The sequence below is a fragment of the Crotalus tigris genome, unplaced genomic scaffold, assembly GCF_016545835.1.
Source record: "Crotalus tigris isolate CLP2741 ecotype Arizona unplaced genomic scaffold, ASM1654583v1 scf7180000017775.1145084777:2100578, whole genome shotgun sequence".
Classification (NCBI taxonomy): domain Eukaryota; kingdom Metazoa; phylum Chordata; class Lepidosauria; order Squamata; family Viperidae; genus Crotalus; species Crotalus tigris.
Window position 1 is genome coordinate 1835373 of NW_024096626.1, and position 14641 is coordinate 1850013.

Here is a 14641-nt window from a genome sequence, read left to right on the forward strand (position 1 = left end):
CTCAATAGTAGTAACTGTGAGAGGACCTCAGAGTCCTAGTGGACAATCACCTAAATATGAGTCAGCAGTGTGCTGCAGCTGCCAAAAAAGCCAACACAGTGCTAGGCTGCATTAACAGAGGGATAGAATCAAGATCACGTGAAGTGTTAATACCACTTTACAATGCCTTGGTAAGGCCACACTTGGAATACTGCATCCAGTTTTGGTCACCGTGATGTAAAAAAGATGTTGAGACTCTAGAAAGAGTACAGAGAAGAGCAACAACGATGACTAGGGGACTGGAGGCTAAAACATATAAGGAATGGCTGCTGGAATTGGGTATGTCTAGTTTAATGAAGAGAAGGACAAGGGGGGACATGATAGCAGTGTTCCAATATCTCAGGGCTGCCACAGAAGAGGGAGTGAAGCTATTTTCCAAGGCGCCTGAAGGCAGGAGAAGAAGCAACAGATGGAAACTAATCAAGGAGAGAAGTAACCTAGAACTAAGAGAAACTTCCTGACAGTTAGAACAATTAACCAGTGGAACAACCTGCCTCCAGAAGCGGTGAATGCTCCAATACTAGAAGTTTTTAAGAAGAGACTGGACAGCCATTAGTCCGAAATGGTATAGGGTTTCCTGCCTGAGCAGGGGGTTGGACTAGATGACCTCCAAGGTCCCTTCCAACTTTACTATTATTATTATTATGGATCATCGCACAGTCAGCCAGATGTTCAGACTGGATTTGGCCTTTTGTCTACCTATCGAGTCCTTACCCAGGACCTGGGATAGGCAGATGTGGATGTTTGATGGTATTACAGATATCGTCGCAGGATGGAAGCAGTTCCTAGTAAGGCCACCTTTTGCAATTGACTAATAGCAAATTTGTCAATGCCAATGGTGTTCAAGTGGTGCTCCAGTTGTTTTGGGATTGCACCCAAGAAGCCTATTACTATTGGTACTACCCTTGCTTGCGTTTGCCACAGTCTTTCTATTTTTATTTGTAGGTCTTTGTATTTTATTATCTTCTCCAGTTCTTTCTCGTCTATTCTGCTGTCTCCAGGCACTGCCACGTCCACTATCCAGACTTTTTTGTCTTTCTTATTGACAATTGTTAAGTCTGGGGTGTTATGTTGCAGGTGCTTGTCTGTTTGAATTCTGAAGTCCCAGAGCAGTTTAATTTTATCATTTTCTATGATTTTCTCTATTTTATGATCCCACCAGTTTTTGCTTATAGGCAAATGATATTTTTTGCAGATCTTCCAATGCACCATTGTTCTTACTTTGTCATGCCACTGCTTGTAGTCAGTCTGTGCAATCTTCTTGAAACAGCTTACCAGGTGGTCCACTGTTTCTTCAGCTTCTTTGCACTGGCGGCACTTACTGTCTGTTGCTGTCTTCTCAATTTTGACTTTGTATGCATTTGTCCTTAAGGCTTGGTCTTGTGCAGCCAGAATTAGTCCCTCGGTCTCTTTCTTCAATTTTTCTGCTCTTAGCCATTGCCAGGTTTTATTATTATCTGCTTTCACAGCTATTTTTTTCATGTATTGGCCATGTAGTGCTTTGTCTTCCCATGCCTCTATTCTGTTCTTCATTTGGTCTTTCTTGTAGGCCAGTTTGGTCTCTCCAGTAGTTAGTAAGCCTTCCTGATATAATAATTTCAGTGCATCTTCATCATTGTTCTTCAGATATTCTTCCAAAGCCATTTCTTCTTCTTCAACCATCTGATGTACTTGTAGCATTCCACGCCCACCTATTTGCCTTGGTAGATAAAGTCTGTCAATGTCACTGCGTGGATGAAGGCATGATTCATTGTCATTATTTTTCTGGTCTTCCTATCCATTGCTTTTAGTTCTGCTTGAGTCCAGTCCACTATTTCAGCTGTGTACCTAATGACTGGGATTGCCCAGGTGTTGATTGCCTTTATGATATTTCCTCCATTGAGTTTGGACTTTAAGATCTTCTTCACTCTCTTGATGTATTCACCTCTAATCTTTTTCTTGACTTCAGTGTGCTTGATGTTGTCAGCTTGAAGGATACCCAAGTATTTGTAGTAATCTTCCTCATCCAGACTCTTAATGTTATTTTCGTGGGGCATCTTGATTCCTTCAGTTTTCACTACTTTTCATTGTTTGATAGTAAGTGTGGCACATTTGTCCAAGCCAAACTCCATTACAATATCTTGGCTATATCTACGGACAGTGTTGAGCAGCGATTCTATTTCAGATGGCGTTTTTCCATACAGCTTCAGATCATCCATGTAAAGGAGATGGGATAGTCTAGCAGATGTTTTTGATGTTTGATAACCATGTCCTGAGTTATTCAGTATTGTTGACAGAGGAAATAGTGCAATAACAAATAGTAATGGTGATAATGAATCTCCTTGAAATATTCCTCTCTTGATATTAACCTCTCCCAGCTTTTCACCATTGATCTGCAACTGTGTCTTCCATTGTGCCATCGATCTTTGCACAAATTTTGTGATGTTTCTACTGACTCCTGTTATTTCTAGGCACTTGATTATCCAGTCATGTGGCAGAGAGTCAAATGCCTTTTTGTAGTCAATCCATGCCACATTCAGGTTGGTCTTCCTTTTCTTGCAGTTTTCCAAGCTGTTGCTGTTTCTTCTTCTTCTTCTTCTTCTTCTTCTTCTTCTTCTTCTTCTTCTTCTTCTTCTTCTTCTTCTTCTTCTTCTTCTTCTTCTTCTTCTTCTTCTTCTCCTTCTTCTCCTTCTCCTTCTCCTTCTCCTTCTCCTTCTACAACTTCTTACAATACTAGACAATACAGTATCAACAGTAAAGACCTTTACGGTTTTAGATTCTATAATATATCTCAAGATTTAAAATGGACACTTAACATTTAAAATGTCATCAAAAAAGCACAAAAATTTTTTTTCTTCCTGCACCAACTCAGAAAGATCAGACTGCCCAAGGAGCTGCTGATACAGTTCTACAAAGGAATTTTTGAGTCTGTCATTTGCACCTCTATAACTGTCTGATTTAGAACACCAACCAAACAAAACAGACATAGACTTCAACGAATAGTTAGAACTGCAGAAAAAACAATTGCTACCAGCCTGCCTTCCATTGAGAACCTATATACTGCATGAGCAAGAAAGAGGGCTGTGAAAATGTCTGTAGATCCCTCACATCCTGGACATAAACTATTTCAACTTCTTCCCTCAAGAGGACACTATAGGGCATTACACACCAGAACTAGACATAAGGACAGTTTTTTCCCCCCATGCTGTCACTCTGCTTAACAACTAATTCAAGAACAATGTCAAACTACTTAGTAAAGCTGCATTACTATGATACTCCTCATCTTTCTTATTAATTATCATCTTCTTATGTCTATAACTTTGTTGTTTGTATCTTACAATTTATATTGTTTTTTAGTATCCTAGTATGATTTATGTGGTTTGCTTAGCTAGTATGCTATGACTATCACTAAGTGTTGCATCTTTTGATTTATGATGAAGTATTGTACTATACAATTTATATGAATGTATTTTCATGTTGTTTATTATCATGATTATCACTATTACTTGCAGTGGTTTTTTTTGTCACAGAACGCACAGAACGGTGTTCTGGCACCTTTTTTTGAACAGAAGAACTGGTTCCTTCTAAGCTGCCGGCACAAGTTGAGTTACGAGCATTCACTTAAGGCTCTCATGCTTCCCCCTCCCTTCCTGCCACACGGGACTCACCTGGAAAAGGTCTGTCTCCTGTCTGCCGCTCCGATCTGAGGCCAGGGGATGCGCCCACAGCCCCCGCGGCCCGATCCAGGCTCCAGAGGCCTGGAAAAGACCTCTGCTGCCCGGATCTATGGCTGCGGAGTGATTTTGTGGCCCCTGTGCGGCCTGATCCGGGCTACAGATGCCTTTTCCAGGCCTCCGGAGCCCGGATTGGGCCGCATGGGGGCCGCAAAATCACTCCGTGGCCATGGATCCGGGTGGCAGAGGTCTTTTCGAGGCCTCCGGAGCCCAGATTGGGCCGCAGGGGGCTGTGGACGCGTCCCCTGGCCTCAGATTGGAGCGGTAGCAGGAACCGGGGCAGAGAAGAGTCGGACCTTTTCCAGGTGAGTGATCTGTGCCTCGGACGCTCCCTAAAGCAGTCCCCCCCCCTGCTCCATAAAGGGCTTTTGACTGGAGCCAGAGCTGTGTGTGAGTTCTGGCACCTTTTTTTTTTTTTTTTTTACAAAAAAGCACTGATTACTTGCATGTACACTGAGAGCTTATGCCCCGAAGACAAATTCCTTGTGTGTACAACCACACTTGGCCAAAAAAGAATTCTATTCTGTTCTGTTCTGATTTATAAACAAAGTTTCCAAATGGAAGCCTCAATCCATATTATATTCATATTCAGATTGTTAATTCATTGCACTTTTGCTTGAGCAATAAAGATTTTTTTTTCACCTGAAGAATTAGAACCATAGAATTGAAGTTTTGGCAGTAGCATTTTATTATTTATTTTCTTATATTCAAATCCATAGTGTTGGTCTATTTGCTTTATCTGGTCACTAACCAAACTAATATCTCTCTCTTCCTCTCTTTCCCCAGTGGAAAATTTATAGCATAAATTTATAGCAACACTGCTGTTTAAGGGTTTTCATATGACGGCAATGCCAAGCCCATTATAGTTTGTAATGGATATACTTAGTGGTATGTTATCAGTATATTGCACTGACCAGAGACAAAATTTTCTTAATTTAAACTTTGTACTTCCTCTATTTTTATGCTGCTCTGAAGTAGTTCCTTTTAATTTCAATTACAACATTGTGCTTATTTGCCTTGCCAAATTTACTACTTTAGGAAAACAAAACATTAAAATGGGAGGATCATTTTAGATTTGTAAAGATTTTAATTACGGAGGCAGTCCATCCCAAGATGCTGTTGAAAGCAAAGAGGTAGATAGGAAGTGGAATCCACTTCACTGTAAGAAACAAAAGCAGATAGCTCAAAATAAAGAAACCATCACTGGTTCTTCCTCATTTAGAAATGAAAGAAGTAGGAAAATTGATAATTTCAATTATATGTGGCAAGGCAAGCATGTAGAGAATAGCTTCTTAAAATCTGTCCAACCCTTAAAAAGAGCAACTCAAAGTAGCTCCATCTTTGATCACATGACCAAGAGACAGAGGAAGTGAGGCTTAAGAAAAGAGCAGTTGTCCATCTCCCCCAGCAATACATTTATTCTGCATTTTTTTCCTTGCAGCTTCTTGCCAGATCCAGCCATTTTCAAACTCAATATTTATTTTATTGGCTTCTCCCATCATACCAAATTTGATCACACTCTGTTCTGTTTTTGGAATATTATTCTGCTGTTTGGCATATGGTCAGATGGACAGAGTCCTGAGCTTTTTACATAATTTCTTTCCAGTATTTCATAGGCTTTTGGAATATTATTCTGCTGTTTGGCATATAGTCAGATGGGCAGAGTCCTGAGCTTTTTACATAATTTCTTTCCAGTATTTCATAGGCTTGGAAGGAATAATAAAAGCAATTAGTTTTTAGCTCAGTTAGAAAGATACAGACTGTCTTTGGAATCCAAATCAACCATCTTATTTGTTTAGATATCATTAGATTAATATTACTCTAAAACAGGTTAACTCAACTGAAACATTTATGTAAACAATTATGTAAAAGAGGATTTTCAGTCAACAATTCTTTCCTTCAAGTAAATATGCTTACCGTGTAAAGCTCATTAAGAACCCTCATTAAATCCTCATGAAGCTGGAATGCAATTTCTTTGCTCTGTAATTAAAAAGGAATTATTAGGAAAAGAAACTTAAAACTACTATTAAGCAAAAACTAGATGAAATATTTTTCACTAAAGCTTTTATAGACCTAAAACATAGTCTTCTGTTTTTTTTGTTCTGCGTTATGAACAGCAGAAATGTATATACATGGGGCAGGTATCAAAGAACAAAACACATTGCATGACTTTGTGAAGGCAATTAAGCAACATTAATTTTGCTACCCTGTGACAATTAAATCAGCCATAACATAGCAAAATAGAGAGTGTTGACAGGTTTCTTTCATAACAAGGCTCTTTCTTTCTTTCCTTCTCTCCTTCCTTTCTTCCTTCCTTCTTACATAGTAAGGATGTTTGTTTACCCTTGGTAGTACTACACATTTGCAATAATTATTGTAGCCACTCCATTGGCAACAGATTGCTTGCCAGGTTTTTTCTTTCATTTTTATTATAAAGTTTTATTGATTTTTTTAACAGAATTCAATAGTAATCATTCAATAAAAACATGTTGTCTGAGTATCTTATTCGCTAATACAAATTAAATTTCTAATCCCTAAATCTTTTCTCTAACCATTGATAAACTAGGTCCCAGGTTTGAAAATATTCTGTTTCTTCTTTTTCTTTCAACCTTAAAGTAAGTCACCCCTAAAAATCAAGCTAGGGTGGGGGTAGGGGGGGGTGAAGCTGCCCCACGTACCCTGCACCCATGTACCTTAGCAGTAGGACTACCATAGCCAGGCCTCCCACATCCCAACACCTGTCGCGCCGCTGCTTGACTTCTTCTGTGGCTGCTTGCCGCCACTTGCAGCCAGATGCCATGTGGCGCATTGTGCAGTTGCTGTTGCTCGCAGCAGGATGCCACATGGTGCTTCAGATAACTTCTGTTGCTCATACGCTTTGGCTGCTTCTGCTGCTCACGGTAGGAGGCCACGTGGCTCTTTGGGCTTTTCTGCTGCTTGCAGCAGGAGCAGCGGAAATGGCCTGAAGTGCCACATGGCCTCCTGCCACGAGCAGCAGAAGTGGCCCAAAGCGTGCAAGCAGTGGAAGTAACCGAAGCACCATGCGAGCAGCGGAAGCTGCCTGAAGCACCATGTGGCATCCATCTGCAAGTGGTGGCAAATAGCCACAGAAGAAGTCAAGCAGCGGCGTGACAGGTGTTGAGGTGTGGGAGGCCTGGCTGTGGTAGTCCTAAGGTAAGACACCCTCTGAAAATAAGACCTGGTGCCTCTTTTGTAGGCAAAAAAAAATATATAAGACTGGCTCTTATTTTTCGGGAAACACGGTAATTGTAAAGACACTGCACTTTTATTGAAAAAAATAGGTTCTGCTTTGTTGGATCTGAACTAAAACTATACAACTTAGCATTCTTTGCAAGTGAGTAGTGAATTAGAATGTAACAAGTGGACCCGACATCCTTCTTCACTGGCCATTCTGGTTGACAGTTATGGATCTGTAGGTCAACAACTGGAAAGCCACAAATTTTTAACCCTTTTGTATGCAATTAGAACAACTGCCAATTTTTCAAGGACATTAATTTATTATAAGTAGGCCGTTAATGTTGATGAGTTTTTTGATACATTAAATCAGTGGTTCTTAACCTTTTTGAACAAATCGCCCCTTGAGCCAATGAGGAAGTTGTCATCGTCCCCCTCCCCCAACATAACCTCTCAATCACAACATAGGAAATAATTCTTCAATTTATGCAAACACATTTTTTGTTTTCTTTAAAATTGTCATCAGGACATATCGATGCAAATAATTTATTTCCAGTCTTTTTCCCATATCTCCCATATTCTGGTCAATGGCGTGCCACTGTATGGGTAGAGGCTGCTGTGCAATGCGCATGAAGATAAGCGATGCATATTCACATACGTACAGCGTTTTGTACTGAAGCTAGCTGGATAAACATTTGAAAACACAATTCAATCCACTAATAGCAAGCAAACTGATGTTTTTGTACGACAGATATACAGCCATTCACTGTACGAAAAAGTCTCAAAAGTGTCCCCAAAACTTCTCGCTCCATCGCCCCCATATCACCCCCTTTTCGTTCCTTTGCCCCCGTGTCGCCCCTTTTCGTTCCATCACCCCCCTGAAAAATGAAATCGCCCCCTGGGGGGCAATATCACCCAGGTTAAGAACCACTGCATTAAATAAATGTGAAAATTCTTTTAAAAGGAATCACAGACAGTATGTTTGGTAACACAGTAATATCCTGGAGAAAATCCAGGATTTTTTAGGGAGGGTGGGGGAGAGAGATTGTGTATTCTTATATTTAATCTTTTATTGTTTTAATCTTTTATAATATTGTTTTATTGGATTGTAAGCTGCATAGAGTTGCATAACAGTGAGATGGGCGGCATATACATTTAATAAATAAATAAAAACAATTCTGTTCATTTTCCAAGAATTTGCAATACTTTTGCTTCATTTGGCAATGCAAACTCTCTGTGACTGATATCTGGCATTAGCATACATATGGAAATAGTTTACTTTGTATTTTTGTTTAGATCTGGAATTAAATCCCATTGTTTTCTCATCTCTTTCTGTGCTGCTAAATCTTTCTACCATTCTAATTTTCTTCTGTCTGACAATACCATCTTGCACACTACATTTCTTATATCTTTTACCCTCAAAATTTCTGGGCATCTCAAACTGGCAATACTATTTACATTCTGTAATTAGTCCTTAAATGGCTAAAAATTTTATTTAACTAACAAGTCCAACAGAAGGAAGAAGAACAATACAATAGTTGAATAACTAGTAAAAACAGTCATGGATTTGCAGAAAATTGATTGGTATAAATTGACTGCTTCAAATACAGATAAAAATATAAGTGAATTCCTACAGGAAATGGAACTTTAAAGGGTTACAGAATTGGAAGATTTGCTTAATCTAAAAATGATTATTTATTGAAATGAATTAAGTAATACATATAAATGTAACTTGGGGACTTTAGCTTGTCCACTTGGTGGGAGTGGTAGGTGCAGGCTAAGATCAATTAACATGCATAGAAATGGATCTTATTTCACTAACTATTACTTGTAGACATCCAAAGGAAATCTGTCCCTTACTTCTTTTTCCTCCCAAATATACCCTAATTTTCAAGGAAAAGATTATGGACCCAGGAACTTCAAGCACTTTTCTAATATAAGCATAGATTTTGACACTCAAATATTTCTACACTGTTCTTAGAGTGAAATGCCATATTTATGCTTAAGCCTCTCTGAAGTTCTTTCTATGGGTTCTAATAACCTAAGGGGGAAAATATGGTTTTAAAAAATAAGTGACCTTTGAAATGATCTAAAAGCTTTAATGAATATCCACTTGACATTTATGCTGAAAAGTAAATGCCAGCACATCTAGTTAATTGGATCCTATAGCCACTGAGCACCTCAAAGCTCTTCTAATAGACAGAAAATTGAAGAACTGCTCCTTTCTCTGATCATAATCAGAGAGCAGACACAGATTTAATCAAATTAAGTGTGTACATGTGTGTTGTAAAAAAAATGTTTATTACTGGCACAGAATTAATAGAGCAATTAAGGTAAACATCTTAATTGAAGAAAGAAGATATTCTAATTAAGTTAAATGTGGAGGGCTTATATAACTCTTTCTTCCCTTAGTGACTAACGATAGATTTCTAAACAGAAAAATAGACAATATTAAGTGTATACCAAAAGTATTAGCAAAGTGACATTTCAAATTTATTTAGAACATCTTTACTCAAAACAAAATTCCACTGAGTACAATAAGGCTTGCTCCCAAATAAATATAAATACCACCCAAAATGTTAATTTGTAATTACTTTGCCCTAGATGGGTATCTAAAAATTGTTAGTAATTATTTGAAACCCCTGACAAGGAAACATAGCCCATGTTACATAAACTTGAATTTAATTGCTTAATATCGAATCATATAGTGTGAAAGGTCCTTAAATGTGATTCAACCACCTACTCATTGCAGGATTCATTAGTGATCTTTAGCAGATGGCATTTCAGCTTTTGTTGGAAGACTTCCAATGTTGGAGAACTTACAACTTCCATTGGCTTAATATTTCCTATCAAGTCAGGAAATTTCTCATACTGAACCTACAAACATTTTTGTAGTTTTAATCTGGTCCTGCTTTCTCTTTATAGAAAATAAATTCACTCTTTCTGTGTTTCAACTCTACAGATATTTAAAGACTTCTACCATATCTCCCCTTAGTTGTCTCTTCCATAGGCTAAGGCAGGGGTCTTCAAACTTGGCCCTTTTATGACTCATGGACTTCAACTCCCAGAATTCTTTAGCCAGCATGCCTGGCTGAGGAATTCTGGGAGTTGAAGTCCGTGAGTCATAAAAGGGCCGAGGTTGAAGACCCCTGGGCTAAGGTAAGTGGTATATTATTGAACAGAAAGTACCATAGATTTTTAGAGATAATTTCTCTGACAACAGGGCAAAGGCTGCAAAGCCCTGTGAAAATTCTCAATGCTTATTCTTCCTTGTACCTATAAAACAGAAAGCACAAAATATCTTTAAAAATTAGGCTCTGGTTAAAATATTTATGGGCATGCCATCATCTCAAAGTGCTTCCTTAGCTGGAAGTGAACACAAAATATTATAAAACCTGATCGAATTTGTCAACAATGGAAGGCACAGAATAATGTAATTAACTATGCAAGCCTATAGTTCACTTGCTATAATTAAAGTAAGAAATACAGAATTTCAGATCATTGGTGTTATGTCCTGGGCCTGCTGAGTCAATCAGCAGGTGCAGAAAGCTGCAGAAAGGCCTGGGTAGACCACATGAATGCCCGGGGCCAGACAGGCTGTCTCCCGTCTTGCGCATGAAATGCCTTGCATTGATTGGCTGATACTGTCCCTGAAAAGGGGTATAAGAGGAATCAGCGCCATTTTGTTTTTGGTTCTGTTGTGAATGGAATAAAGACAAGACTATTACTCCTGCTCGTCTCAATGCCTTTTACTTGGAAACAGAACATTGGCGACGAAGGTGGGATGTGCTGCGAAGAAAACAACAAAAAGAAGATAGGCTGACTCACCAAGAGAGGCCTGAAGCACTGGGAAGTTTGGCATCCAGAGAGTGCGACTCTGCCTGCCAGTATGAGAACGCTGGAGGAGAGCTCGGCAAAAGGGACCCCTTCTCAACCTTTGCAGCATGAGGCGTTGACGAGGCTACCGGGCAGTACTGATGTCCAAACTAGGCTGTCTCTCTGAATTTGGCACAGCTCATCCGGAACGCTGGAGTTCTTACGTGGCCCGGGTAGAGAACTATTTTCGGGTAAACCAAATCTGAGAAGACGGTCTTAAAGCTGCTATGCTACTGTGTGTCTGTGGGCAAGAGACTTTCAATATTGCAGAGAATCTGGTCACCCCAGCACCAGTTGAATCCATTGCTTATGCTGAGCTGAAAAGGATGCTGTGAGAACATTTTGAACCAAAGCTTTCAGTGATTGCATGGCGACACGCATTCGAGCAGAGGGACCAGAGGCCTGGTAAGTCTGCTGCAGACTTTATTGTGGCTCTACGACAAGCAGCTAGGCCATGCGAATTCAAGGACCTGGAAGAGAGACTTCGGGATCATTTAGTTTGTGGACTGAGAAGTCGTGAGCTGCAACAGAAGATCTTCGCAAAGGAAGACGTCTCTTTCCAAGATGCCTTGAGAGAAATTGCAGCCGAAGAAGCGGTGGGCAGAGCTGTGAAGGCCTTGCAGCTCGCCAAGAACCCTCCAACTTCGATCTCTGTCCATCAAGAGGTCACTTGGGAAGAATCCGAACAGGATCCAAAGATAGAGGTGGACCGACTACAGCAGCCAGCAGAGAGAAGGCCTCAAGAGCGCAAAGACAAGGCAACCTCATTCTCTCGGTATTTCGGATGTGGAGGATGCTACAAGCACTCCGATTGCCGTTTCCTCTCCGCCATTTGCCGGGCATGTGGCAGGCAAGGTGATCACACGAGTCTTATTGGACTCGATTGGTTCGAGGCCCTTAGAATTCAAGTGATTGGACTTTACAGTTTGCAAACGACAGGCCTTGCAGAAGTTTGTAAGGAGTTTGCTGATGTGTTCAGTTCAGAACTTGGCTCGTACAAGGGGTCTCCCATTGCTTTACGTTTAGACCCAGCCGTCACACTTCCGCTCCTGGCTCTGCTCTCGGGGGGGAGGAGGACCTCAATTACAATTGTGGGCCACAGTCTCTCCACGAAAGCGGAATTTCCCAGGCGCCAGTAGGGGGTCTTGCCATCCTGTCCCTGGCACCGGGTCCATGGGACATTGCTCGCAACTGGCTTTTCAGGCCAATCCATCTGCTGGTCTTGGGCTCACGAGATAGTGTTCCCAAGGGGAGTCCATTGTGGATTTGGGGAATTCCACCCCACCAATGGACTTGGGGAATTCCACTCCACCAAGGAACTTTGGTCTGGGTTTAGAGGATCCAGCCAGTCAGCAGCATGGAGGGTCACCTGAGGCTAGGGAGCATCAAAGTCCTGGTCTGCCTAGCCTGGCAGGCGAGCTGGCAGACCAGGCAATCACACCTACTACAAGAAGGTCAGAGTGGGCCAAGGGTCCACCCAAATACTTAAAGGACTATGTGAGGTTCCTGTCAAGTATGGAGGAAGCTTAATAGTTCTACATAAAGTAGAATGCTTCAGAAGAAAAAGTGTTGAAGTTATAGTAGTACAAAATATTGAGTATTACTGTTGTGAACAAAGGAGATGAAGAACTGGAATAGTTTGTAGTAATTTAAACTAATAAGTATTTCCTTATTGTTTTATCTAAGGGGAAAGAGGTGTTATGTCCTGGGCCTGCTGAGTTACTCAGCAGGTGCAGGAAGCTGCAGAAAGACCGGGCAGACCACGTGAATGCCCGGGACCAGACAGGCTGTCTCCCGCCTTGTGCATGAAATGCCTTGCATTGATTGGCTGATATTGTCCCTGAAAAGGGGTATAAGAGAAATCCGCACCATTTTGTTTTTGGTACTGTTAGTGAATTGAATAAAGACAATACTGCTTGTTACTCCTGCCTCGTCTCCATGCCTTTGCGATCAAAACAGAACAATTACCTTATTCCTAATTTAGACACATTCATTCCCACATGTGACTTTACAATCTCCTTTGTTTTATCCTCAAGAGCCACCTAAAGAATTTATAAAGTTTACTGCAGTGTTTTTTATCGTGGAGTTTTTAGCAAAATTGATAGCGGTTTCCTTTTTCATTAAAAATGTAACTTCTCCCAAGTATTTAAAAAATAATAGAATTATCTTGTAAATTGGCTTAGATTTGTTATCTACAGACTATCTTCCCTTTGTTGAAGATAACACAGTATACTTAAGCATGTCGCATTTAGCTTTTTTGCATTTAAAATTTCATATTCTTGTCACTTTCACCAAAAAGCCTCCATATTTATAGCAAAAAATGTCATAATGAAGTCAGTTACTAATTTCCTGCAGAGTATTCGTTTTCAAATTATGTCTTTTAGATAACTCTATTTCATTGAAAATGAAAGAAATAACATTATTATACCTTCTTGAATACTCTGGTGGAATCTTCACTTATCTGCATAAAACGCATGATGACATTGTTCAGGTAGATATCACTCAGTGTCGCATGGTCTTTGCTTTCTCTTCTCACTTGGTTGAGAAGTAAGTACCAACAATTTACTGGAGATAGCAGATTCTGGTCTTTCCTAGTAAGCATACATATGTTATATAGTTTATATCAGTTGCAAGTACCATTGTGTTTTATTTATCTTAAATAAAATGTTTGCAACCGTTAAATTACATAAATACATTAACAAAGCCGGCATTTTCAGGATTGTATTTGTGTAAATTATCTCTTAACATTCATTAAGCACAATGTCAATGCTGAAATCAGCATTCTGAAAGCACAGTAAAGCCTTCCAGTGCATATTTGACAGTTGAGATTTTAAACTTTTTTAAAGGTTATAGGCTTGAGATCAAATTCTAAGTTTACATTTTTAAATAAAGTCATAAATAATTATGTGCCATTTTAAAAGGTAACATATATTTATTTATCCTGTAAATCTGCTTTTATCAGTAGCATTCATATCTATGCAAGAAGTCAACAAACAATAGCGAACAAGGCCCTGTCCAGACGGTATGCTTTAATGTTTACAGTTCAGAGCTATAGTTTGAAATGTAGGATATAATTCAGGGACAGGACATCCAGGAGTTCCTTGTGGAAAGCTAATCATAAAACTGGAAAAGCTACTCTCTAGGTGGCACAAAAAATGAAACAAGCAGGGACATTCTGGTTTTACTCTCAGTAATGTCTGGAAAAAAAAAGATGATTCCATATTAATCTTCATATATATAACTACTTCAAAAACAATTCAAATTTTGCTGTTGTTTTATAGTTGGCACAAAGGCACTGTATTTGATATAAACTTTTGTAGTTGGGCGTCCAACAAATTTAAAACACAGAATGTCTGCTTCGTTTCTCTATCTCTAAAATGTTTATTTCCTCCTGGAGAAAATTTATTTATGTGGTCACTAAGCATCAATACTAACACTAGTAATCAATAATGGATATTACATAGTACAGAATACAGAATATTCCAAGATTTGAAAGGCAGGGAAGTAGTTGAAATCTCCAAATTCTCAAGTGATTATGTACATTAAAAATCAAAATACAAAAGGATAAATATTGCTATTTTAATAAAAAAACCCTTGAAATTAAACAAACATGAAACTCTCAAATGAAAAACATTTACAAATGGAACAATTGAGTTGTATTCAGATTCATAGTATTAGTTTAATATAACTTGACTTAGTCTAGGAGCAAATCACATATCTGGATAATCTGCCTAGGAAATACTACTTTCATATACTTTGTTTTTTTCACCACACTCCTTGTTAAGTCTAGAATACAATATTAATAACCAGATTATGAG

The 14641-nt window shown here is 39.3% G+C and overlaps 1 protein-coding gene across 7 annotated transcripts in view; it reads right to left on the reverse strand.

The window, feature by feature from the left end:
- SRGAP1 (SLIT-ROBO Rho GTPase activating protein 1) overlaps positions 1–14641 on the reverse strand; it is a 219668-nt gene that overhangs the window by 75528 nt on the left and 129499 nt on the right. For 6 of the 7 annotated variants that reach the window (XM_039342206.1, XM_039342208.1, XM_039342207.1 and 3 more), the window contains 2 exons: positions 13252–13414; positions 5670–5732 (listed from right to left, as the gene is read on the reverse strand). In XM_039342206.1, the coding sequence (XP_039198140.1) occupies positions 5670–5732; positions 13252–13414 (226 nt within the window). The remainder of the gene's footprint in view (positions 1–5669; positions 5733–13251; positions 13415–14641) is intronic. The other variant, XM_039342212.1, reaches the window with a different exon arrangement.